Source organism: Stegostoma tigrinum, chromosome 41, assembly GCF_030684315.1.
Source record: "Stegostoma tigrinum isolate sSteTig4 chromosome 41, sSteTig4.hap1, whole genome shotgun sequence".
Lineage (NCBI taxonomy): Eukaryota > Metazoa > Chordata > Chondrichthyes > Orectolobiformes > Stegostomatidae > Stegostoma > Stegostoma tigrinum.
Genome location: NC_081394.1, coordinates 7,133,544 through 7,161,323, shown reverse-complemented (window position 1 = coordinate 7,161,323; position 27,780 = coordinate 7,133,544). Strand labels below are relative to the sequence as shown.

The 27,780-nt window shown below is 44.5% G+C and overlaps 1 protein-coding gene across 1 annotated transcript; it reads left to right on the top strand.

Moving 5' to 3' along the window:
• Window positions 1-563: 563 nt before the first annotated feature.
• On the top strand, window positions 564-27,694 carry LOC132206688 (sialoadhesin-like; the record flags this gene model as incomplete). Its single annotated transcript, XM_059641298.1, has 8 exons — window positions 564-924; window positions 2,137-2,161; window positions 2,300-2,448; window positions 3,333-3,620; window positions 4,481-4,509; window positions 6,438-6,863; window positions 11,166-11,231; window positions 27,533-27,694. Coding segments are annotated over 8 exons (1,506 nt in total), but the record flags the coding sequence as incomplete, so codon positions are not given.
• Between the last annotated feature and the right edge of the window lie 86 nt (window positions 27,695-27,780).

Here is a 27,780-nt window from a genome sequence, read left to right as displayed (position 1 = left end):
ATAAGTGATCTATTACCAGAGAGCAGAATCTTCCTGGGATTGGTTTCATCTTCAATCCACCTGAGATAACAGTTCACCATCTTCCACGGTGACGCAGTTTGCAGTGTTCCTTTCTCTCGTTCTGTTACTTGACAAAGGTACGACATTATCTTTCAGAGTTACTGAACTTTGGAAAAATTTATCCATGTCTGAAGCTGTTGTTGGAAATTCTGGGTAAGAATATTGCATTAGTTGAGTATATAAATATTCATGGATAGATGTCTGAGTTAATGAACAGACACTTTCACTGTGAACCTCATTCTGTGTTTTCATTGGAGTTTATTAATTGTTAGTACCTACTTCAATTTCTTCAGAAGGACCTTTCATCATGTCTGTAGATTCTCAACCATAATTTGATATGTATGTTGTTGTTATTGGTATCTATGTAATTGCAAATGTTTGAGAAAATTGAGTTCACAGTTTTTGACTGTCATTTAATGGAATAGTTTAATTTGATTCTTGTCACAGAGTTCACTGGAAATCTAGCCGATTTTCCTTTTTCAGCTGTCCATAGTTAACGATGGGCTGTGAAGGTTCCCTGGAATGCCTTGGCAGTAAGCGGGTCAATTGTGGAGATCCCATGTATGTTTGATTACCCCACCAGTGGCAGAAATCCACGGGTTCTCTGGTTAAAAGGAGATTCCAAACCAAGAGCCCCAGGGGTTAGTATTATCTACAGTGGCCGAGATCCAGTCAGTGTGAACCATGAATATGAAGGGAGAACAGAATTGAGTGGGAACCTGACAAAGAAACAATGTTCATTACTGATAAAACATGTCAGGAAGAGAGATGAAGGAGAGTATTATATCAAGGTGAAGATTACTAACAACAGGAATGCATCAGATTCCTACTCCAACAGTATTCCTGTATCTCTCCGTGTTCTGGGTAAGTAGTTCATTAATTTCAGGGCCTGTAAAATGTATTATTGTACCTGTGCATGTGATGTAATCATTGCTAACTGGACCAACATTTATTGACTAGTCATAATTTTGCTGCTAAAGGAGTGAGTGATCTGCCTTCCTGAGCTATGGCAATTCCTGGATCTTAGAGCACCCACAGTGCAGCTAGGGAGGGATTTCCAGTGCTTTGCCTGAGCTCCAGTGGCGACATCCTTCCAAGTCTGGATGGTGCCTGGCTTTGAACGGAACTTGTGGGGGCTGGGGGTATTCCCATGTCCCTGCAGCTCCTGTCCTTCTCGATGACAGAGGTGATGGGTTGGGAAGGTGCAGTCAGAGGAACTTTGGGGAATCATGACTTGCCAGTGGGACACACTGCTACCAGAATTCATTGGCAGTGGAGAGAGTGAAAGTGGAAAAGGAGTGTGGATCAAATAGGCTGATTTATCCAGGGTGGTGTGAAACTTTCTGAGGGCTATTGGACCTGCACCAATGCAGGGAAGCAGACTGCCACCTATAAAATTCCACAATTGTGCCTTTTAAATGGTGGACAAGATCGGGAGAGCCAGGAGACTAGTTGTTGCTGCAGTATTCCTAGTTTCTGACCTGCACTTGTAGCTGTACTATTTTTATGGTTGGGCCAGTCAATTGCTGGTCACTGGAGCTTTGTTTGATCAGTTACATTCTCAGTGCAGACCTAAAGACTGTTTCTGGCCTCAGTGCGATGCAAAAAGGTCACTGCAACTTTCAAACAGCCTTCGGAAAACTTAGTGTAATGCTAATGTAGTGCTCACAAGGTGTGAGACATTCTGGATAGAGGAACCATGCTTGGAGTGTAATTAATTCTTGTCAAAATGAGATCATTTTCCTCACACTGTGTGTGTCCCATTTTTGCACCACCCCCAACCCTTCAGCCACCCCTATGAATTAACGCAAGGTGCCAATGAAGGAACTGTCTGTAAATGTCAAATTCTATTGCCTAAACAAGGATATTGAATGATCAACATTGTAAGTTAACCAGAAAAAGTGGGACAAATAACAAGGATGTTCTTCTTAAATCTGTCACTCCAATGAAGCTTAGACTGTAGCAGACATCAAGAATAAAGTGTGGTCATGCATTTATTTGTCATTGTTTCCACATCCTTCCTAAATATAGGCCTTAGAATCTCTAATTGTGAATTTGTTTTCTTTCCACTGACAGAGAAGCCTCAAATCGCAGCATCTAGGCAATTCATTGCTGGAAAGCCAACACATCTGAACTGTTCAGTCACCTACAAATGTTCAACTTGTAATTTTGAGCTGAAATGGACACAAGGGCCAGGTTTAACTCCTATTCTGCCAGCTTCTGAAACTTCACATTAAAGCAGGAACAATTTTGAGAATTCCTGGACTCTTTTATCAACTTTCTCCTTCACTCCATCCGCTGACCATCATGGACAGACCCTGATCTATGAGCTTATAAAGGCTGATGGAGTGGTGACTGGTCAACAAACTCTTAGACTGGATGTAAAATGTAAGTAGCTGCTTTTTCACTTTACCAAACCATCCCAACAGTAAACAGTTTCAGATTTTGTCTCTATCATTCAGCTAACCTGGAAAAGGGACCATTTCCAAACTGGAATTGATACCTTCCATTTGGTCTTTGGGGAGGGTATGAATGATAATATTGGATAAATGATTACAACATCGAAGCATCGTACTGATTTGAGCAGCAAAAGGCCTGTCTCTTTGTAAATCTATCAATCAATGCTCAGAAATTTCTTGTCAATTAGATCATGTACTTTCTCATTGGGCAATGAAATATTTGTGGATCCATGCCTTTTCCCTCCAAATATAATTTCACTCAATGCTAACTCTTGGGTGGCTTTGTTAGCTAATAATGACATTAGCACAATAGACAGGGATGGCCTAAGTTCAGAAAATCAACTGGCGGAAGTAAATTTTGGTACGTATGTGAAATGATATTGACATGAGAATTACTTCTGGTATTCATAGATAGCCCCCTGAACTGTACAAAGATGGTACGTTACAGCATAACTAAAGAAATATGTGCCTAGAAAGGTACAGTGATAATCATGGAAGATTTCATATATAGATTGCTAACATCAGATGGAAAAAGATAGTCAAAATGAAGCAATCATAAAATGTTTTTGAGACCGAGAACCAACGGGACAACAGGTTATATTAGATCTGATATCATACAATGCTTAACTTTAGCTTGACAACGGCACCCTACTGGTGGTGAACACCGCAGTTATTACCTCTTGATATTTAAATTGCTGACAGTGGCAATTTCATCAACTTATCCAGTTAGTTAAGTAGAATACACTCTACAATCTCGACATTGTATCTGTATGATTGCAATCATGACAATGTTTATCTGCTGCTTTTCTTTAGATGAACCCATTTTAGTCATTGGTCTGAACTGCACCAGTTCCAGGAATGAGGCTTCTTGTACCTGCATCGTCAAAGCCAATCCTCCAGTCACCATCACATGGAACATCAGTGGGAAAAACATCACGGGGAACACTTCCGATGTTACAGTCTATTCCTGGGCAGTGAATAACGGCCTGATTCAGAGCTCGCTAACACTGACTCACCTAAGTGGATCTGAAGAGCAGATCATATGCAGGGCAGGGAACGAGAATGGCGTTACTGTCATTAAATCTCAGCTAAATTCAACAGGTACAATGCAATTTTATTTTTAATTTGTTGGATGTGGGTGTCGCTGGCTGGGCCAGCATTTCTCTTTTTACCCATCCCTAGTTGCACTTGAGAAGGTGATGGTAAGCTGCTTTCTTGAACCACTGCAGCCCCTGTGCTATACACCCTGAATCCCATGTAGGAGGGACTTCTAGATCTTTGACACAGCAACACTGGAAGAATGGTGATATCTTGTCAAGTTAAGATTGTGAGGGAGCTTGAAAGCAGTGATGTTCCCGTGAATCTGCTCTGTTGCCCTTCCAGATGGAAGTGGTCGTAGGTTTTGAAGGTGCTGTCGAAGGAGCGTTGCTGAATTTCTGCGGCACATCTTGTCGAAGATACACACTGCTGCTACTCAACATCGGAGGTGGTGCGAGTGGAAGCTTGTGGATGTCATGCCTGTCAATCGGGCTGCTTTGTCCTGGATGGTGTCAAACTTCTTGATTATTGTTGGATCAGTACTCATCCAGGCAAGTGGGGAGTGTTCCATCATAGTCCTGACTGACTTGTATCTCGTAGATAAGGGCAGGCTTTGACAAGTCAGGAGATGAGCTACTCGCTGCAGTATTCCCAGCCTCTTGACTACCCTTGTAGCCTCTGTATTCATCTGGCAAGTCCAGTTAAATATCTGGTCAATGGTAACCCCCAAAATGTTAACAGGTGGCAATTTAGTTAAGGTGATGCCATCAATTGTCAAAAGGCAATGGTTATATTGTTTCTTGTCAGAGATGGTCATTGCCTGTCATTTGTGTGGCATGATTGTTTCCCACACTTGTCATCTTAAGTCTGGATGTCATTTTGACATTGACTGTCTGTGAAATGATTTTAGATTTATATTTTAGATTTTAAGTACAGGAGTACGGTGAAAAGTGTAAAATATTGTCGCACATGGCACCATCTTACAAAAAAAAGCTCAGCTTCAGTACCTGGAAACAAAGGTTAAAAGTTAAGCATTCTTTCATTGAATAGTAGAAAAATATAGAAATAGGTAATAGTTTATAGTAAATATTTCATAGTTTAAACAAGGAAAATAAAGGACTGAGTTAAAAGTTCAACAGTCTTTGATGATTCCTCCACATATTTTGTGTCACTGTCTATTCTCGACACTGCTGTCAAAGATACTGTCGCTGCTGCCTCTCCTCCAGTGCCACTGGGCAGGGCCCACTGATATTCTGACTGGAGACACTGCCATGACCCTCTGAAAGATCAGCTGAAATACCGCCAAGTGACCTGGCCCCGGACCCATCACGAGCCGCTGAGAGAGAAAAGCTGAGAGAAGCCAAGAGACCAGGCTGGGACCTGACATGAGCTGCTGTGGGGCCAGGCTGAGAGCTGCTGAGTGGGAGGAGAAGAATAAAAATGAGAGGGAAACAGAAGGAGAGGGGCGTCCTACTCCACTGCCATAATTTACTCCATCATTAAATCAACTCTGTCTTTCACTGCTAATACATCTTCCACTGAGACTGACATTACTTTCCAAAGATGCAGTTTGCTGACAAAATTAGTGAATAACAAAACATTTCTCCTTGAAAATGAAAAAAAAATGCCATAAAATTCTCCCTGCCTCACATTTGATGTTGAGCTTGCATCTTGAATGCTTCTCAACAGTCTCCATCCACTTATTGCATGCTGGTTATACACACTGTGTAGGTATCTCAGAGACAGCAAGAACTGCAGATACTGGGGTCAGAGATAACACAGCCTGGAGCTGGAGGAACGCAGCAGGCAGGCAGCATCAGAGGATCAGGAAAGCTGACATTTCAGGTCGGGACCCTTCATCAAAAAATGAAGCAGTGTCCCAACGTGAAGCGTCAACATTTCTGCTCCTCAGATGCTGCCTGGCCTGTTGTTTTCCTCCAGCTCCACACTATGCTGTCTGCATAAGTATTTACTCTCCTCTTGACTTAACCATCCTGGCAGCAGACAGCTTCAGTCTTTAATTTCATCATAGTAAGAGCTCAACTGGCAAAAGGGAATAAATCAAAAACTGAGAATGGTGCTATCTGATTCTGTTTTAAAGTTAGGATATCAGTGATGTCAGCATGGAACAGTATTAAAGTGCTAAACAGGGGTAACTTGTCTGTATGCCAGTGGAGGGATGAATGCCTCTTTCTTTCATAATCTGTAAGATTGTCTGGCATCAAAAAAAAATGATTTAAATATAGTCTTCTGTGTCGGGTTAGCTGCGAATGTAACCTAGTGCCCCAGTATCCTCTGAAGCTGATCTCAAATTCGACTGATCAACATCGATCTGAAATGGTTTGGGGCATTTTACTCTAGTAACTTTTAACAATAAATTGTTATCAGTGAGTAGGATGGCACGGTGGTTCAGTGGGTAGCATCCCTGCTGGGACCTGGGTTTGATGTGTGGATTTTGCACATTCTCCCTGCGTCTGTGTGGATTTCTTCTGGATGTTCCGGTTTCCTCCTAGAGATGTGCAGGCTTGGTTGATTGGCCGTGCAAAATGGCTCTGTATTGCCCGGGAATGTAAGATTAGGTGGGCTAGCCATGGGAAATGCGGGGTATGGGAGAGAGTGAAGGGATGGGATGTTTTTAAGAGGGTTGGTGCAGGCAAGGTGGGCCCAATGGCCTCCTTCTGCACTGTAGGGATTCTGTAACTTAATTTCACTATATCTTCTAGTTAATCAATATAAAGGAACTCTCCAATGTAAATGTTACAACTGCATTATTAAAAGGATCATCACTTGAACACTGTTGTTCCTTTTTGTAGGGAAACCCATCATACTATCTGGTATGACCTGCATGAGTTCCCCAATTAGCTTCACTTATACCTGTAGAGTCAGAGCCAATCCTTCAGTAAATGTCACACGGACCCTCATAGGAGAAAGATTGCAGGAAATACTTCAGACATTATAGTCTATTCCTGGACAGTGAATAATGGCCTGATCCAGAGCTCCCCCACACTGATTCATCTCACTGGCTTTGAACAGCTATTCTCGTGCATAGCTGAGAACGAGCAGGGTGGCAGCGTCAGCAGGTACCAACTCTGTTCCACTGGTACATCTCCGAATGTTCTCACATGTAATTATTGGAAACAGCTTACTCCATCACAAAGTCAACTCGGGTATTCATCTGCATCTTTTTTCCACCCAGCACAACAAACCAAAGCTATATACAATGATTCACTGAATCAATCATTAAATCCAGTGTTGATATTTTTCGATCAACCTGTTGAGACATCTTGCTCCACATCTCTGGGGCAGGTATGCCGTTGTCCAGCCCCAACCAAACACTATCAAAGTGTTTGCTAAACATGGAATATAGAAAATAGGAGCTGGAGTAGGCCATTTGGTCCTTCCAGTCTGTTCCAACATGCAATATGATCATCGCTGATCATCAGACCCTTGTTCCCCCTTTCTCCTCATGATCTCTGATCCCTTTAACCAGATTATCAATCTCCCTCATGAAAACAGTCAATGTTTTGGCTTCTACCGCTTTCTGCAGGTATGTTAATTCACATCTAGTGCCCTGTTCAATGTCTTCTCTGAAGGTGTGGCTGTGCACATTGTAACTTTTATTGGCTGTGACCAAAATGAATATATATGAAGTAGGAGAAGGCTCATATGACCATTAAAATGACAGGAATCATTGTGCTAATTTGGTTATTTTTGATGTCAGACACTCTTAATTTTACAGACTACGTTCTTGGTTGTGATTCAGTTTATAAATTAGAGCAGGGGTAGGCCATTTTGCCCATCATACCATTTAATTAAACAGTGTTGTTCTGGACTGAAATCTGCCTTTCTTTCCTTCCACCCCATGGACCATATCTCTCTTATTGAGCAAAAATTTATCAAACCCCTGTAATTCATTCAAGGGCTTGCATCCACTACCCTCTGGGGAAGAGTGTTCAAAAGATTGCCTATCCTTCGAGAGATAGAGAGAGAAGAAGTTGCTCAGTCTCTGCTGATATCCTACCCATATCAGTTGATCCCTTTATCCCAAAGAACCATATCTGGCTTCTTCTTGAAAACACTCAATGTTTGGCCACAAGCACTTCTTTGGCAGAAATTCTACAGGATCACCATTCTTTATGTGAAGACATATCTCCTCATTTCAGTCCTCTGTAGCCTAGCCTGCAACCTTAAACAATGACCTCCCCAGGTTCTGGACACCCCAGTCAGGGAAACATTCTTCTTAAATTTGCCCTGTCTAACCATGTTAAAATTTTATAGGATTCTGTTGGACCTCCCCCACGCACCTCATTCTTCTAAAGTTCAGTGACCATACTCCTAACAACTTCATTAACCTGTAACCTATGCACTCACAAATTGTGCCACGCCTTCTTTATGGGGCCCTATGACTGATGTGGTAATGTCCCTACCTTTGGGGTGGAAGGCTGAGGGCTCAAATCGCTTCTTTTCCAGAGATATGTAAAAATAGGTTGATTTGAAATATTGAGAAATAATCTCTCCTCCATTAAGTTGCCCCCTTCTTAATTCTCGACCCAGTTGCAGTCTCAGGAATCTCAGAGCAAATCATGTTGACTGATAGCTCCATATATGTAGCCATCTGATGCTATCAGCCTTAAAGGGCCGACTATGAAAACTGAGTTTAAACATATCATAGGATAAACACACACCTCTGCGCTTTCACTGCAATCAGAATCACACTGATAATGACCAAAGCTGTTCCCCCACTCTTGTTACCCCACTCCTAACTGAATTTAAACCCTTGAACTGAAAGGGGTGACCCCTATTGGTCTATTTCAGAGGGAAGACAAGAATTAAACGTATTACTGTGGGTCTGCAGTCATAAGACAGGGTTGTGACTGAAGCCCTTCAGCTGTACTAGTTTGGAAATGTCTGATCTCATCTGCTTTTATAAAGCTAAGCAAACTCAGGCCTGGTTCATACTCAGATGGGAGACTGCCTGGAAATACCAGGTGCAGTTTATTCATTGTGGTGGCTCAGTGGTTCGCGCTGCTGCCTCACAGCACCAGGGACCCAGGTTCAATTCCAGCCACAGATGGTCGTCTGTGTAGAGTTAGAATGTTCTCCCTGTGTCTGCATTTCTTTCCTCTGGGTACTGCAGTTTCTGCCCACAGCCCAAAGCTCTGCAGGCTAAGAGGATTGGCCATGTTAAATTGCCATTGTGTAGATTAGGGGATGGATCAGGGTCGGATGCACTGAGCATGGGTGTGAGCTTGTTGGGCCGAATGGTCTGTTTCCACACTGTAGGGATTCTATGATTTCATTCCTGTCTCTTTTCTTCAACTCTCTATGGGGCTGTCATGCTCAAAGTTACTGAGACTACATTTCAATTCCAAACATAATATTTTCATTTGAATTCCACCAGCAGCTTAATTGGGATTTTAATTCATGTCTCCAAAGTATTATCTATTATCTTGGGATTGCTAGGTTATCTCACATTTGTAAAACAACAACTTTAACCATGTGTTTTTAATGTCAATATATAGGAAGGTGTATTTTCATTCAAATAAATGTTATGTCACGACCAATCTCATAATCTTAGAGCAATGCCTGTTTTGAAAATCCTCGGAACGCTTCCCTGGACAAAGGGAATCCCTGTAGGAACAGCTTTGGTCATTATCAGTGTGATTCTGATTGCAGTGAAAGCGCAGAGGTGTGTGTTTATCCTATGATATGTTTAAACTCAGTTTTCATAGTCTGCCCTTTAAGGCTAAAAGCATCAGATGGCTACATATATGGAGCTATCAGTCAACATGATTTGCTCTGAGATTCCTGAGACTGCAACTGGGTCGAGAATTAAGAAGGGGGCAATTTAATGGAGGAGAGATTATTTCTCAATATTTCAAATCAACCTATTTTTACATATCTCTGGAAAAGAAGCGATTTGAGCCCTCAGCCTTCCACCCCAAAGGTAGGGACATTACCACATCAGTCATAGGGCCCCATAAAGAAGGCGTGGCACAATTTGTGAGTGCATAGGTTACAGGTTAAATAACTTCTTCCAGTGTATTGTCCTCAACTCTAAGCATAGGTCGGACTTGAATCTCAAATCCTCTCACCCAATGGTAGGGACACAGTGACGAGATGACAGAAGCCCATATTCCTACTGCTGACAATAGGGAGTTGTCAGAAACTGATGCCCCCTGGTGGGCATATCACTGGCCAATTGCTGATCTATCACTTCTCTCACAGTAACAGGTGAGAATAATTGTCTTTCAGATGTTGTCTTGTTGGCTTCACAAAGATCTATTCCCCACAGAAAGCCAAGAGAATGCAGCCCAGCAGTGGGAATTTGTGAGAGAAAAGCTGTCTCTCACAACAAGCACGCGAGGTAAAATGCTGAGTGTCTGTACAGGCAGAATAGAAAGATCACATTTAGATTCTCATTGTGTGTTGTCTTCTGTCATTCAAAGCTTCTGTCCCAAGAACAGCTTCCGAATTCGTTAATTGCCCAGGAATCCTGAAGTAGGATTGAGATTTAAATGTAGATTCAATCTTTTTGGTTTTGACCTTCATAGTGAAACACCAATTTGCATTGTTGTAGTGCCCTTTCTTAAAGAGTTTGCATTTGCAGCATTTGGCTGGGCCAGCATTTTATTGCCCTTTAAGATAGTGGTGGTGAGCTGCCTCGAGCGGCTGCAGTCCATGTGCTCTAGGTAGACTCCCAATGGAGTTTGGATAGGGAATTCCAAGAATTTTGACTCAGCGACACTGAAGTCATATATTTCCAAGTCAGGATGGTGAGCGGCTCAGAGGGGAACATGCAGGCAGTGATGTTCCCATGTCTCTGCTGCCATAGTCTTTCTAGATGGGTTTGGATGGTGCTGTCTGAGGTGGCTTGGTGAATTCCTGCAGTGCGCCATCTAGAGGTTCACTGGGAGTCCCAGAAGAAAAATAGAAACAGAAAGTGAATGATGATTTTCTTTTTGTTTTCAAAAGGGAATTGTATTCATTCTTTACTGAAGGAGAAGTCTGTCATATGGAAGGGCTTTTAATATTAATACAGGTCCACAGTATCTTCTGTTCTAGATTCTTCCTCAAGGGGTTATTGAAATAACTCCATAAATGTTGGTATCCCGTCACGAATTCACTCTTTATTTACAAAGCTCATGACACTGATCCAGCTAGCTCAGAGCCAGGCCCTGGAGTGAGCAGAACCTCTGACGCTCCTGTTTCTGTCAGCTAGGGCTCCCTGATTGGGCTAGGTTAACAGCTCTAAACAAGGAACTTATATTCTGTGAGGTCCACCTGGCCTACCTTGTTCCAATCACTTTTGCCATGTCTTCTCATTGTCCACTCACTCAAGTCTCCTCAGGATCTTACGTGCTTCAATAAAATCACTGCTTATTTTCCTAAACTCCAATGGGTTCAGGCAAAATTGTCCAGGTCTTTCCTCATAAGATAACCTCCTTCACCCAGAAACATTTGTTCCTGACTTGTAGCCTGGTTACAATCTGCAATTTGTTCAGGCTGGCCATCCGCACAGAATGCCAGGTGCCTGTAGGAATCACTTCTACTGATTTTTAAGAAAAATGCTATTTGGAAATCTTTAACAATTTTTGTCATTGTCAGGAAGAAGAAAAGAGACCAGTTGCCATTCCCACAGCCAATTTGACTCAGCACCCATTGGACACGGAGGTAAGTGAGAACATGGAAGGTACCCGATTCAGAAGTAGCTATCACATCACTTTAGATTCTGGTTCTGGCCAAGTCAGTGAAAAAGCCAATGGGTGTTGCCCCTGTTTGATGGAGTTTATGCATCAGGGACTGTCCAACTCAATCCATAGATTGGAGGTGACTCACTGACCTCTTGTTCTAGGAAATGAGTCACAGACGTTTTCTATGTTGCAAACATAAAAATGACCCAAGTATAGATTTATCATGCACATGCACATAAGAACAAGGCTGAACTTTTATTTTAATTTCAAAAGAAAATTACAGCATTCTCCAACATGTGCTTTACAATAGTCCCAGTTTAACATCACAGAAAGTGTAAATGTTGCTCAGTTGCCTGGCCTCCAGTCTGCAATGCCCTGCAGTACTTCAAGGCACTGACAAGCAAGTTAGCCTTGTGATGTGGTTCTCTTATCCCTGTGGATATCATATACAGTGGTTAGCACTGCAGCCTCACAGCACCAGGGAACCCGGGTTCGATTCCAGCCTCGGGCGACTGTCTGCGTGGAGTTTGCACATTCTCCCCGTGCCTGCGTGGGTTTCCTCCAGGTGCTCCGGTTTCCTCCCACAGTCCAAAGATGTGCAGGCTAGGTGGATTGGCCATGCTAAATTGCCCGTAGTGTCCAGGGATGTGTGGGTTATAGGGGGAATGAGTCTAGGTGGGATGCTTCAAGGGTCGGTGTGGACTTGTTGGGCCGAAGGACCTGTTTCCACACTGTAGGGAATCTAATCTAAAAAAATGTTTTCCGTTTTTTTCATGACTCAATTAGACAAACAAGGACATGTGTGTTTAGTGTATATACCACAAAAACCAACTTACCTGACTTACTACAGTTCAGAAACCCCAACAGAATGTACACTTAAATTTCACCATGAACAGGACAAATAACTCTGTATCAGAGATAATGGGAGCTGCAGATGCTGTAGAATCCAAGATAACAAAGTGTGGAGCTGGATGAACACAGGAGGCCAAGCAGCATCGGAGGAGCAGGAAGGCCAACGTTTCAGGCCTAGAGCCTTCTTCAGAAAAAGGGCCTTTTCTGAAAAAGGGTCTAGGCCCAAAACATCAGTTGGCCTACTGTGTTCATCAGCTCTACACCTTGTTATCTCAGATTCTCCAGCATCTGTAGTTCCTACTATCTCTTGCATAAAATACAATTGGTGGGGGGGGGGAATATCGTCACAGCACAGGAAGCACCATTCTGTCCCAAATTCCAGAACCACAGAAGTAAAATGGCCTGTTCTTACGATTCTTTCGGTTGTTATTGGTGACGATTCAACATTGTTTGCAAAGCATTAGGTAGTCTTTACTTCAGGTAGATCAGTTGGACCCAGAGTATTTCCTTTTGCACGATGTTTTTGAATTATTTCCGTCAGCATCTCTGAAAGCTATTGTCTTTTTCCTGGTTCTTTGACAGAGAGCTGGAGAGAGAAATTTTACAGCAAAAAGAGACAGAGAGACGCTGTTGTGGCCGACTCTCATGGATCTCTCTTGGCATTTCACTGACAGGGGCTAAGTCAAGCTGCAGTCAGAACAATCAGAAAGCAGTTACTGTGCTCAGCTCTCCTGAACCCTCAACACGTGGTACCAATTTGTCTGGAGTCACTGTGCCAAAAAAAAGTTACATTGTCTTAAGAACATCAGTTTGATTCACTTGAATTTTACAAGTTGAAACAGATTCCTTACACACTTCATTTTTTTTTCCCAAGGTGGTGTCCATTTTCCCATTTTCAGTGCACATTCCGATATCAAAACTAGGAGGTCCTTACATTGTTTGGAATTAAAAGAACATGTCGCAGAACAGATAGGGATGTTTTTCATGTTCAAAAATGTTGGTGAAATTTGTAAAAGTTTGTCGCATCATTTTTTGACTTGAAATTTATGAAAAGGAGAATAAGATACAACTTGTCTGCATAGTGCATGTTCCAATCTAAAATATTCCTATAAAATGTCAATACTCTGCATTGTATAATTGTATAATTGTATAATCCTTCTCAAGACGTGTCTCTCAGCACATCGGTCCTGAAACTTGGAATGAAACGGCCTGCAACAGTCAACAACTGTTTGCACTGAAGGACCATTGAGTTTGTGCAGTTCAAAGGGCAGGTCTCACTAAATAGATCATCCTCCAATAGCAGTTGACATTTATTGCAGTGAGCCAAGCAGCATCTCAGGAGCACAAAAGCTGATGTTTCGGGCCGAGACCCTTCATCAGAGAGGGGGATGGGGAGAGGGTTCTGGAATAAATAGGGAGAGAGGGGGAGGCGGACCGAAGATGGAGAGAAAAGAAGATAGGTGGAGAGGAGAGTATAGGTGGGGACGTAGGGAGGGGATAGGTCAGTCCAGGGAAGACGGACAGGTCAAGGAGGTGGGACGAGGTTAGTAGGTGGGAAATGGAGGTGCGGCTTGAGATGGGAGGAAGGGATGGGTGAGAGGAAGAACAGTTTAGGGAGGCAGAGACAGGCTGGGCTGGTTTTGGGATGCAGTGGGGGAAGGGGAGATTTTGAAGCTGGTGAAGTCCACATTGATACCATTGGGATGCAGCGTTCCCAAGCGGAATATGAGTTGCTGTTCCTGCAACCTTCGGATGGCATCATTGAGGCACTGCAGGAGGCCCATGATGGACATGTCATCTAAAGAATGGGAGGGTAAGTTAAAATGGTTCGCGACTGGGAGGTGCAGTTGTTTGTTGCGAACCGAGCGGAGGTGTTCTGCAAAGCGGCCCCCAAGCCTCCGCTTGGTTTCCCCAATGTAGAGGAAGCCACACCAGGTACAATGGATGCAGTATACCACATTGGCAGATGTGCAGGTGAACATCTGCTTGATATGGAAAGTCATCTTGGGATCTGGGATGGGGGTGAGGGAGGAGGTGTGGGGGCAAGTGTAGCACTTCCTGCGGTTGCAGGGGAAGGTGCCGGGTGTGGTGGGGTTGGAGGGCAGTGTGGAGCGAACAAGGGAGTCACAGAAAGAGTGGTCTCTCCGGAAGGCAGACACATCCCTCACCTTCCTGGACCTCTCAGTCTCCATCTCAGGCAGTTACTGATGTCCATTTCAAGCCAATTGACTTCCACAGCTACCTAGAATACACCCCCTCCCACTCACCCTCCTGCAAAAATTCCATCCCCTACTCCCAATTCCACCGCCTCCGCCGCATCTGCTCCCAGGGTGAGGCATTCCACTCCCGCACATCCCAGATGTCCAAGTTCTTCAAGGACTGCAACTTTCCCCCCACAGTGGTCGAGAACGCCCTTGACCGCATCTCCCGCATTTCCTGCAACACATCCCTCACACTCCGCCCCCGCCACAACTGCCCAAAGAGGATCCCCCTCATTCTCACACACCACCCCACCAACCTCCGGATACAACGCATCATCCTCCAACACTTCCGCCATCTACAATCCGACCCCACCACCCAAGACATTTTTCCATCCCCACCCTTGTCTGCCTTCCGGAGAGACCACTCTCTCCGTGACTCCCTTGTTCGCTCCACTCTGCCCTCCAACCCCACCACACCCGGCACCTTCCCCTGTAACCGCAGGAAGTGCTACACTTGCCCCCACACCTCCTCCCTCGCCCCTATCCCAGGCCCCAAGATGACTTTCCATATTAAGCAGAGGTTCACCTGCACATCCGCCAATGTGGTATACTGCATCCACTGTACCCGGTGCGGCTTCCTCTACATTGGGGAAACCAAGCGGAGGCTTGGGGACCGCTTGGCAGAACACCTCCGCTCGGTTTGCAACAAACAACTGCACCTCCCAGTCGCGAACCATTTCCACTCCCCCTCCCATTCTCTTGATGACATGTCCATCATGGGCCTTCTGCAGCACAACAATGATGCCACCTGAAGGTTGCAGGAACAGCAACTCATATTCCGCCTGGGAACCCTGCATCCCAATGGTATCAATGTGGACTTCATCAGCTTCAAAATCTCCCCTTCCCCCACTGCATCCCAAAACCAACCCAGTTCGTCCCCTCCCCCCCACTGCATCACACAACCAGCCCAGCTCATCCCCTCCACCCACTGCATCCCAAAACCAGTCCAACCTGTCTCTGCCTCCCTAACCTGTTCTTCCTCTCACCCATCCCTTCCTCCCATCTCAAGCCGCACCTCCATTTCCTACCTACTAACCTCATCCCACCTCCTTGACCTGTCCGTCTTCCCTGGACTGACCTATCCCCTCCCTACATCCCCACCTATACTCTCCTCTCCACCTATCTTCTTTACTCTCCATCTTCGGTCCGCCTCCCCCTCTCTCCCTATTTATTCCAGAACCCTCTCCCCATCCCCCTCTCTGATGAAGGGTCTTGGCCCGAAACGTCAGCTTTTGTGCTCCTGAGATGCTGCTGGGCCTGCTGTGTTCATCCAGCTCCACACTTTGTTATCTTGGATTCTCCAGCATCTGCAGTTCCCATTATCTCTGACATTTATTGCAGTGTTTGTTCTTTGGATCTGCCCATATAGCCCAGAATCAGGATGATAAAAACCATCACATCTATCATTAAATCTGACTTGCAACCTAATTGCAGAAGCTTAGGGCTGTAGATGGGGACACGGAGGAGAGCAGTGATTTATTCCTAACTGCAGGCACCACACAGCACTGTGCTGAGTGGGTGTTACTCCAGACATATTAGTAGGACCTCTCAAAAGCTGTTCTTCTTACCACCCATGCTATTCCTTGGAGCTGATCTTAAACTTCCAACAATGAGGCGATGCTGGCAAAGGGACGTTGACATCTGCGGATGGAACCATCCAACGGTATCAGCCATCTCTCCTGCCCTTCCTTCATTCATGTACAAATTCCTACGACCCCTTCATTCACCTATTGAAATACATTGTCTTTTGTGCCACCGTCCAACATTTGCCTCTTTGCTGAGCTGCATAGTTATGTCACATTGTACTGTGCCTTACTTTTTATCAATTTGTTCAGGCCTTTGGGCATCACTTAGTTTGGCCAGCTGGCAATTATTGCCCATTCCAGTTGCCCTGGATAATGTGGCGAGGTGCTTTCTTCCTGAGCCATTACAGTCTTTGGAGTGACGGACAATGCTATGAAGAAGGCAGAGCCAGACTTTTGATCCAAACACAAGGAAGGAATGGTGATGTAATTGCAAGTCAGGATTGTGTGTTGCTCAGCAGGGAGCTTGCAAGGGATGGTGTTCACATGCTTCACATGCCCTTGTCCTTCTGGACGGTAGACACCATGGGTTTGGAAGTGTTGCCAGGGGAGCTTCGGTGAGTAGCTGCAGTTGGTCTTGGAGATTTCTGGTCGCTCCTTGTGTTGGTTGTAACATTTGCAAGATACACTCCTGGTCCAGGTTCCTATCTGTCCCACCAGATCCATATCTAACACATGGTTTTCTGTCATAGGCCAGGTCAGATGACAGTGAGGAGGTTCTGTCTGTGTCTTCAATGTTTGCAAACCTGGTCTTCCAGCCCAGGAAGAGGAACACAGTGAATATGCTGCAATTAAATGGAGATGAGATCAAAGTGGATTCACCTAATTAACAGAAATGCATCTCATCCAGAGCTGAAAGCAAGTAGTTTCACGACTTGGGACAGAAACGTTATTGAACTGAAAGTGTTATTGGAATGTTCATCTTTTATTGATAGTTAACATGGTAAAATCTCATTGTGGGAATCCTAAATTCAAGTGTAAGTTTGAAAGGGAGTGGGAAGAAAGCTTTGATAATATTTTTCACCCAAAGGTCAGGAGGCGGGATGGTACAGAGTGCACTGCCTGAGAGGTGGGTTGAGGCAGGAAATGTCACAACCTTTAAAATAACATTTAGATGAGCCACTTCAATTGGCACAACATTCAACGCTATTGGCCTTGTGCTGAAAAGTGGGACCAATGTAGGTAACCATGTATTTTGGTCAGGACAGACTCGATGGTCTTTTCTGGTAGTTAGAGACAGAGAGAGACAGCTGGGTGATAAATATATGGAAGGAACAATAAAAGCAGAAAAACTGATAAACTGAGATATGAAGAAGAGAGAGAACAGCAGAAAGACTGATGAAGGAAGAGAGAAAGGCAGAGAGATTAACAAGGAGAGATAGAAAGTCAGAGAGATAGAAAAAGAGAGGTAAATAGGGATTAGAATATCCTTTATTATCATGTGCACTCAAGTACAGGAGTAGGACTACTGTGAAAAGTTTACAATGTCACCGCTCAGGGCACCATCTGAGATACAAATCGTAGATATAAAAAGAGGAATAAAAAGAAAATAAGTAATATTACCTTTCAGTGATTCATAGTGCAAGTTGGAAGATAAGACATAAAGTCATTCAGACAGACAGCACAGAAACAGGCCCTTCGGTCCAACCAGTCCATGCTGAACAGAATCCCAAATAAACTAGTCCCATCTGCCAGCTCCTGGCACATATCCCTCCAAACAATGGATAAATAAGGATATTGATGTTCTCATTAAGAATAAAAGAGACAACTTGGTTCAATTGAATATCTCAATCAATGTAAAGGGTGAAAGGACATTCCTAAGAGAGAAATCAGGAGAGTAGAAACGGTATGTGAGATAGCATTAGCGATGGCCTAGTGGTATTATCGCGAGTCTGTTAGTGCAGAGACCCAGATAACATTCTAGACTCGTGTTGAAATCCCACCGTGGCAAATGGTGGAATTTGAATTCAATAAAATGTCTGGAATTAAGAATCTAATGATCACCATGAATCCACTGCCAAGTGTCAGGAAAAATAAACTCATCTGGTTCATTAATGTCCTTTAGACAAGGGAACTGCTATCCTTACCTGGTCTGCTTTACATGTGACTCCAGGCCCATAGCAATGTAGTTGATGCTCGACTATCCTCTGGGCAATTAGGGATGGGCAATAAATACTCCCCAGCCAGTGACATCCTGATTCCATTAATGAATAAAAGAGAAATGTAGATATGGTTAAGGATAATTCAAAGAGATTCTACAAATACATTAGGAGCAAAAGAGTAACTCGAGAGAAGGTAAAGCCTCTGAAAGACTGAACAGATCATCTTTGTGATGATCCCCAGGAGATGGGAGAGATATTAGCTGAATGTTTTGCAACAGATTTTACTGTGGAGAAAGGAATGGATACTGGGCAATGCAGAGAAATAAACATTGATGTTTTAAAAACAGTTCACATTACAGAAGAGGAAGTTTGGGGAGTCTCAGAGAATATAAAGGTGGATAAATCTTCAGGAGCTGATGTAACGTATCCCAGAACATTGTTGGAAGTCAGGGAGGAAATTACAAGACCCCCAGCTGAAATATTTGCATCATCTATAACAAAGATGAACATCACAGTCAGATGAACAAATTACAGATAAACATTACATTGTAGTAGCTCAGTGCTGCATTTCCAAACAGGGTCTGACAGGCCTCACAAGCGCACACTGCCCTAAAAGTCCCCAGTCCACTCTGCGCCGTTCCAGTCCTCCAGCACACACCGCACCGGTCCAGGCTGCCACCCACGCTGCACTGCTCGAGGCCTCAAGCCCACAGCGCACCACACCAGGCCTCCCACCTGACCCTGCACTGCTCCAGGTCTCCAGCTGACTCTGCACTGCTCCAAGCCTCTGGCCCAATCTGCACTGCTCCAGGCCTCCAGCTGACTCTGCACTGCTCCAGGCCTCCAGCTGACTCTGCACTGCTCCAGGCCTCTGGCCCAATCTGCACTGCTCGAGGCCTCCAGCTGATTTTGCACTGCTCCAGGCCTCTAGCCCAATCTGCACTGCTCCAGGCCTCCAGAACTCTGCACTGCTCCAGGCTTCGAGCCCTCTTCACTTTGGATCTTAACTGCTCCAAGTTAAGTTTTCCCAGCAGGAAAAAAAACATTTTAAAATGTTTAAAAAAGATGAAAGGGGAAGAAAAAGGAGGGGAGGGGAGTGGAGAAACTGAGCGCATTGACAAGTTCCAGGCTGAGGAGTCTAAACACTGCCTACTCGGCTCCTGACAGATACAGAAAAGCAGGCAGCCTGATAAAGATAGACGGGAAGGCAGGGAGAGAGGAAAAGGGAAGCCAAAGAAACTGTATGTTTCCATGATCAATGCAATTTAAACATTTAAGCATTTTGAACAAAATTGGTGTTTTGGATTTCCAATGACATTGTACCTAAGATTTTCAATCATTCTTTCATTGCACATCTTAACACAGACACACAGAGACACACGTGCGCGCACACACACACACAGACACAGACCCTCCGAGGGAGGTTAGTTGAATCAGGAAACCTGGCAACCTTTAAAATAATATCAGTGATAATAGGAACTGCAGATGCTGGAGAATCCAAGATAACAAAGTGTGGAGCTGGATGAACACAGCAGGCCAAGCAGAATCTCAGGAGCACAAAAGCTGACATCAGATGAATTGTCTCGGCCCGAAACTTCAGCTTTTGTGCTCCTGAGATGCTGCTTGGCCTGCTGTGTTCATCCAGCTCCACAATTTGTTAGTCTTTAAAATAACACTTGGATGAACAGTTGAAGTTGCACAGCATTTAAGGCTATGGCCTTGTGCTGGAAAGTGGGACACATGTAGACCAGGACAGACTCAATGGTCTTTTTCCGGCTGTGTGGGGGACAGAGAGAGGACCGCCCGAGTGACACATACATGGAGGAAGAGATGGTTTCCTCGGGTGCTCTGGTTTCCTCCCACAGTCCAAAGATGTGCAGGCTAGGTGGATTGACCATGATAAATTGCCCATAATGTTCAGGGGTGTGCGGGTTATAAGGGAATGGGTGTGGGTGGGATGCTCCAAGGGGCGGTGAGTGAATTGTTGGGCTGAAGGGCCTGTTTCCACTCTGCCTAGAATCTAATCTAATCTCATCTAAAGGTAAACTGAGAAAGAAAGGCAAGAGGGAAAGTCAGAAAGACTGACAGAGGAAGGTAGAAAGGCAGACAGATTGATGTAGATGTATAGAAGAGCAGATAAACAGAAAAAGAGAGATGGAGAAGAGGATGAAAAGTTAAAACAATGCTTTGTCCGCACTCTCAGATTGCTGAAGGAGCTATGGTTCGATTGAAGAATAACAGCCAATTCCCACAGCGTGTGACGACTTGTTGAGTACTGAGCCTGCACCCCTCACAATATATTGTGTGGAGAGACAGAACAGAGTTAAGTTCTGCTCTTCGAAAGCAAGATGATGATTGGCTGTCCCCAGTTGTCGGTGATATTGTCCGATTACCGCAAGTGGACATCCCTTTCCACTGATGGAAACGGACAAGGTTGGATCACGCCTCCACATTATAGAATCGTGGTGGAATCCCCATGTGGAAATTCAAGATGTAGCCACAGGATGGTGGCCATTCAGCCTCGGGTCTGCTCTGCCCTTCGATCCAATCACAGTCAGTCCTGATTATGGGCTGAACTCTGTCATACAATCAAGAGAATCCTGACAGTGTTGAAAGAGGCCATTTAGCCCATCAGGTTGGCCAGCCCACTGACCCTCCCATGCAGACGCCCACCTTGGATTTATCATGGCCAGCCTATTTATCCCTGAGCACTATGGACAATTTAGCAATCCACCCAGCCTGCCTATCTTCGGGCTGTGGGAGGAAACAGGAGTACCTGGGGGGAGGGGGTACCCACACAAGCTACAGGAAGACTCCACACAGACAGTTGCCTGAGGCTGGAATCAAACCCAGTTCCCTGCACTATGAGGCAGCTGTGCTAACCACTGAGCCACCGTGCTGACCCAAATCATAAACCTGACTCAACCTTGAATATGTTCAATGGCCTAGCGCTTTGGGGAACAGAAGTGCAAAGGTGAGTGAATGTCAGAGAAAGACCACGTTTTCAATTGATGTCCCCTCATTTTTAATTGCACCCCCTTGCCCTAGTTTCTCGAAGGAAGCATCCTCGCAGAATCTACACTGTCACACTTGGTTCGGATCTTATATAAGGTCATAACATCATCTTTTAAACACCAGAGTGTATAAAACCAATCTGCTCAACCCTGCCTCATAGAAAAATCATTGACTATAAGAACGGGACTTGGTTATCCCACCATGCAGTGCGGTCATATCTGATCTTCCAAATTAATTCCCTATTGCTACTTCCTCCCTTTAATCCAATGTTGCCCTAAGAACTATATACAGCCCCTTCTTGAAAACGTTCCATGTTTTGATCTCAACTGCTTTCTATGGCAGAGAATTGCACAGGGTCATCACTCTCTGGGTGAAGGCATTTCTCCTCACCTGCACCCAAAATGCTCAGGTCTGAGGAAGGATCACTCGACCTGAAAAGTTGACTGTGATTTCTCTCAACGAATGCTGCCAGACCTGCTCAGATTTTTCAGCAATTTCTGTTTGCGTATCAAAAACATCTTTCCTGTATCTATTTGTTCTCATCCTGTTTGGATTTTCAATGCGATTGGGGCCACACAGCATGGAAACAGACCCTTCTCTCCAATCCACCCACGCTGAATACTCATCCTAATCTGACTAGTCCCACTTGCCAGCATTTGGCCCATACCCATCTAAACCCTTCCGATCCATGTCCCCATCCAGATGCTTTTTAAATGCTGTAACTGTACCAGCCTCCACCACTTCCTCTGGAGCTCATTCAATACACGCATGACCTTGTGTGTGAAAAGGTTGCACCTCAGCTCCCTTTTAAGTCTTTCCCCTCTCACCTTAAAGCTATGTCCTCCAGTTCTGAACTCCCCCAGTCCTCGGAAAAAGCCATTGGCTATTCAGCTTGTCCATGCACCTCATGAGTTTATAAACCTTTACAATTTGACCCCTCAACATCTAACGATCCAGGGGAAAAGAGGTCCCAACCCATTCAGCCACCTCCTATAAATCACATTCTTCTCACTCCAGTCAATATAATCCTAGCTGATCTAATCACTCCTAATAAGTCAGCCCTGCCACCCCAGGAATCACTCTGATAAATCTTTGTTGCGCTCCCTCCATTGCCAGAACATTCTTCCTCAGATAAGGAAGTCAAAGCTGCACACAGTACTCCAAATGTGGTCTCACCAAGGCCCTGTACAATTGCAGCAAGATATCCCTGCTCCTGTCCTCCAATCCTCTCACTCTGAAGGACAATGTAGCAATTGTGTCAATGTAACACTGGCCCCCGTCCTCACCCATCCCAGAAATTAGTCTAGGAGCCTTCACATATTATGACAGGACCCTGCTGTGTGAATGTTCAATGTGAGGAATCTGTGATTTCCAATACCACTCTGTAAAGTCCAGTTTATGTGACTTTTATTTCTGTCTCTGTTTATTCATCCTGTTCTTTGTGTAGTAAGATGTCATTGGAGGACAGTGACTTTGTACATCTTTCACTATATTCCTGTACCCGAGTCCAAATCCAAATCCAAATTCAAATCCAATCCGATGAAAGCAAACAGGGAGAACGGGGTTTACAACTTCTGTAGCAGTGACGTAGAGGCATTAAAGCAGTGTGTTTATCAGTTAATCTCCAGCATCTGCTGTTCCCACCATCTCTGTTTATCAATTAATGTTGGGCAGAATATTTTCGATTTTGATGTTCATTGTCAATAGTGAAAGAAGTCAAAAATGATCGTGACGATCTCCAAACACCTGCGACAGACCACTGGAGAAACTTAGCAGGTCTGGCAGCATCTGTGCAGAGAGAAATGCAGTTCGCGTTTCAAAATACCATCCTGATTCAAAAATATATCGCCTTTCCTTCAGTGTCGCTGGACCAAAATGATGAAATTTTTTCCCGAATGGCATTTTGGATCAATCTACAGCAAGTGGACTGCAGTGGTTCAAGGATGCAGCTCTTCATTACCTTCTCAATGTAACTATGGAACAAGGAATAATGCAACTAGAGATGGGTAATAAATGCTGGGCCCAGCTTGTGATGTCCATGTCCAGTGAATGAATACAGTGGTAAGTTTCAAGTTCAACTTGTGCTTCAACTCTGCTCAATTATAGCATTTCCACAGATTACCTGTTAAAGTAACTTTAACTACCTGTCGAGACAGGTTATGACACACCTGTGGATCAGGTGGGACTTGAACTTGCCTTTAGCCACCTGCACACCGAACGCTCTGTTTAGTTTGGACCCGCCTTCAGTCACCGGTCACACTCGCTATTGGTCACACCGGCCTTCAGTCACCGGGCCCCTCTCTCTATTGGCCATACCGTCCATCAGTCACCGGGCCCCTCTCTCTATTGGTCACACGGACCTTCAGTCACCGTCCCACTCTCTCTATTGGTCACACCTGCCTTCAACCAACAGTCCACTCTCTTTCTCTTTTTCTGTCTCTCTTTATCTCTCTCCCTTGGCCTACCAATCATAAACTCGCAAGCAGAGGGAGAGAAACTTGGCAAGTTTTGATGTTACAAACCTTCGCTGAAAACTGGATGAACAACATCTCTTCTTCATACACACACTTTACAACTTCTGGACTTAATATGGAATCCCTTGCAGTGTAGAAAAGGAGGCCGTTTGGTCCACAAGTCCACATCACCCCTCAATACAGCATCTCACCCAGATCCATCCCCATCCCTCCAGATTTTCCCTGCAACCCATGCATTTCCCATGGCTAATCCAACTAAATTACACAATTCTGGATACTATGAGTAAGTGAGCGTCGCCAATCTGCCTCGCCTGCTCATCTTTGAGCATCTGGCAGAAATGCACGCAGACATGGGGAGAACGTGCAAACTCCACACAGACAGTTATCTGAGGGTGGAATTGCTGCTGGGTCCCTGGCGATATGAGGCAGCGGTGCCAACCACTGAGCCACTGTGCTGCCCCACCTTCAAATTGTGAGCCAACTCCCATTTCTACCTTTTCTTTTAGCTTCACTTGTTACATTCGCTGTCATCATGTCCTCTTTCCCCATTCCCCCACCCCAGTGGGACTGTCAGTTCCTTCCACCCTGGTAGTTGGACAAGCCATTATTCTGCCATTCCCACATTCTGATCTCTTAATCTGAACTATCAGCATCCTTTCTCCCCCAGCACTCTGACTCGATCCCCCAGCCACAGCATAAATGTTGTCCCCTTGGCACTTCACCAGCTCTGAAGAAATGTCATCTAGACTCAAAACATCAGCTCATCCTCTCTCCATGCCTGACCTGCTGTGATCTCAAGCATTTGTTGTTTTCAGTGCAGATTCCAGCACCCGCAATAATTTGCCATTATATACCTCAACTGGTGCCTCAAACAACTGCAGCGAAAGGACACGGAGTGACCCTTTAAAGTGAGTGACCTGCCATTTAGTCAGGAAGCCCCAGATGTCAGTGAACCTGTGATGGTTTTATTTATTAATTACAGAGTGTGGCCGATAGGCTTTAAATCTGCCTGCGACCCAATTCCAAATGACAAGAACCATCTCAGTGAAATGAAAACACTCAACAGGAGGTTAGGAAATGTCCAGAGAGGCATCAAATCATGGATGTTGCTTGCTTTTACTTTATTTATTTTATTCAGGCCTGCATCTGAATCTTGCCAAAAACAGGAGCGTGACACCTGCTGCCCGTGAGGGGTTTGTTAGAATCTGGTCCCCATTGACAACCACATCACCATGACAACAACTGATAGGACAGGGTGAGAAATCCCAGAGCCTGTGATCATCAGATCAGCATGTGATCCTTGGGGAATGGTAGGCACCACCTCGAGGAGCTGAATGGCCTGAGTTCTGTTTCCTACCTGCCTTCTCTGGGCCCAGCAGGATTTTTACTTTTAAAAGATGAATCTATCGAAAACACTGAGTTAGGAAGAAAGTCTCCAGACACAACTGAGAAAGACAGAGAGTTACATGGAGAGAGAGAGTGAGATTGAGTTACACAGACAGAGAGTGAAAGAGAGACATTGAGTTACACAGACAGAGAGAGAGAGAGAGAGAGAGACAATGAGTTACACAGGGCAAGAGAGACAAGGCATGTTTCACAGAGAGAAAGAGAGACAGTGAGTTACACAGAGCGAGAGAGACAGTGTGTTACACAGAGAGGAAGAGAGACAATGAGTTACACAGAAAGAGACAGTGTGTAAACCTAAGATACCTTGAATTGATTTAATTCATTGTAGTCACATGTAAACAAGTACAGCTTTATCTTGCAAACAGTACAGGCAGATCATAACAAACAGAGACATATAGATCACAAGATGCTTAGACAAAGTGAGGCTTGCAGGTTCCACAGCCCAGGAGATGCACAAAGCAAAATCAACATTATTTGTAGTTAGAGAGGTCCATTCATCAGTCTAATATTGGCAGAGAAGAAGCTGTTCTTGAAGGTGTTGGTGCATCTGCACAATCCTTTATATCTTCTGCCTGACAGAAGGGCTTGTAGGACAGCATTACCGAGTTGGCAGCTTTTCCATGACAATAAGAAGTGTAAATGCAGTCCATGGATGTAATGTTGGCTTCCGTGACAGTCTGGGCTGGGCACACCACCTTCTATGGTTTCCTGGGCAGACAGATGCCATGCCAGGCCATTATGCAGCCGAATAGTATGCTTTCTATGTGCATCTGTGAATGTTGGCAAGGGGCTTTACGGAGATGCCAAATTTCCTGAGTTGCCGGAGGAAGAAGGGGCGCTGTTGTGCCTTCTTGACCATCACATCCACGTGGTAGGTCCAGGGCAGACTGTTGGTTATCGTTAATCCTAACAACATGACACTCTCCACTCTCCTCAACCTTTGTTGGGATGGGAGAGTGCCTTCCTCCCTTCTTTCTGAAGACAATGATCAGGAACCATTTCACGACTTGGAACAGATTAAATTTATACTTAGGTGAGCACTTGAAGTGGCGCAACATTGAAAGCTATGGGCCTAGTGCTGGAAAGTGGCACTAATGTAGGTAATCATGTATTTTTGTCAGGACTGAATCAATGATCTGTTCCAGCAGTTACAGAGAGAGAAAGAAAGGACAGACTGAGTGATAGATATATGGAAGGAGAACCAGAGGCAGCAAAACTGATGAACTGAGATAGAAAGGAGAGATAGAATGGCAAAAATACTGACAAAGGAAGATAGAAAGGCAGATGGATAAATATGGATAGACAGAAAGGCAGGCAGAATAACAGGTAAAGAGAAGAGAAATAAAGACAGGCAGACTGATAAGAGAGAAAGCAAAGCAGAGAGAGATACATAAAGAGAGATAGAAAAACAGAAACCAAAGGGTGTCCTCTATTATGTATATTTCAATAATCACTGCAACATTTAAACAATTAAGCTTCTTTAAGAAAATGGAAGTTTTAGATTTCCAAAAGCTTCTCATTTCTGGAAGAGAAGGAAAAACCAGATGCTTGAAGCTGCCCGTGTGCAAAAGTAAATATTTAAAAACAATGCTAAAATTCCAACAACACATCCAATTGCTAATCACTGCTCATTTCTCAGTGTTCACATTGGGCTTGATTCTGTGTTAATGTATGCACCGTTGTGGATTGAAGTTGAGGTGACGCTGCTGCCCATGTAGTGTGTCCGGTCGCCAACAGAGCGTGGTGTTTCAGCACTTCCAAAACAGGAGAGAAGCAAGTTTGAGAAGTTTCTCCATCACTTCAGCAACTTCTGCTTTTGCCTTCTCTGTCTATCTCTCTCTCTTTGTGCATCCCATTATATTGTGTATTCCCTGTCTCTAAATTTATCTGACTATTTATCTATATCTCTGTATTTCTATCTTTATCTGTCTCTATACCTTTCTATCTCTCTTCGCCAATCCCATACATTCTTATCTCTTATAGATATTAAGAACTGCCGATGTTAGAATCAGAGATAACACAGTGTGGAGCTGGAGGAACACAGCAGGCCAGGCAGCATCAGAGGAGTAGGACCTGAAGAAGGGTCCTGACCTGAAACGTCAACTTTCCTATTCTTCTGATGCTGCCTGGCCTGCTGTGTTCCTCCAGCTCCACACTGTGTTATCTCTTTACTTGTCTCTGCCTTTTCTATCTCTTTAGCAGGCTCTCTGACATTCTGTCTCTCCTGCTGAGTCTCTCTGCTTTTCTATTTCTCTTTTCTGTTTCTCTGCATTCCTATTTCTCTTTAACCATCTTTCTTTCTTCCTCTCTATCAGCCTATGTGCTTTTATCTCACTTTATCTGTCTCTTTCCCTTTCTATCCCTCGCTGTCTGTTTGTCTGCCTTTCCATCTCTCTAAATCAGTCAATATGTCTTCATCTCGTTATCAGTCTCTGTGCCTGGTATCCCTCTTCACCCTTCTACCTTACTGGTTCTGCTATGTGTTTCTTTGCTTTCTATCGCTCTTTATATCTCTTTCTGCCTCATGGGCTTCTATGTATTTGTAGCTCTGGCTGTCCTCTTGTTCTCTCGTTGTCTGCCTGAACAGACTCTCCATACTCCCTTCGCAAGCGTCTGCCTCTCTTTTGCCAGTTTACAACCAAATCAGACATCAGCAACAGCAGAAGCCAATGCGCTGCGCATTGCCACAGAAAACTGTCAAGAAGAGAACATCGACTGTTTTCAGGAAGAGGATAGATATAGTCCTTAGAGCTAAAGAGATCCATCTTTAGCACCGTGGGGAAGTGCTATGGGGAAGAAAGCAGGAACAGGGGACTGAGTTTGATTATCAGCCAT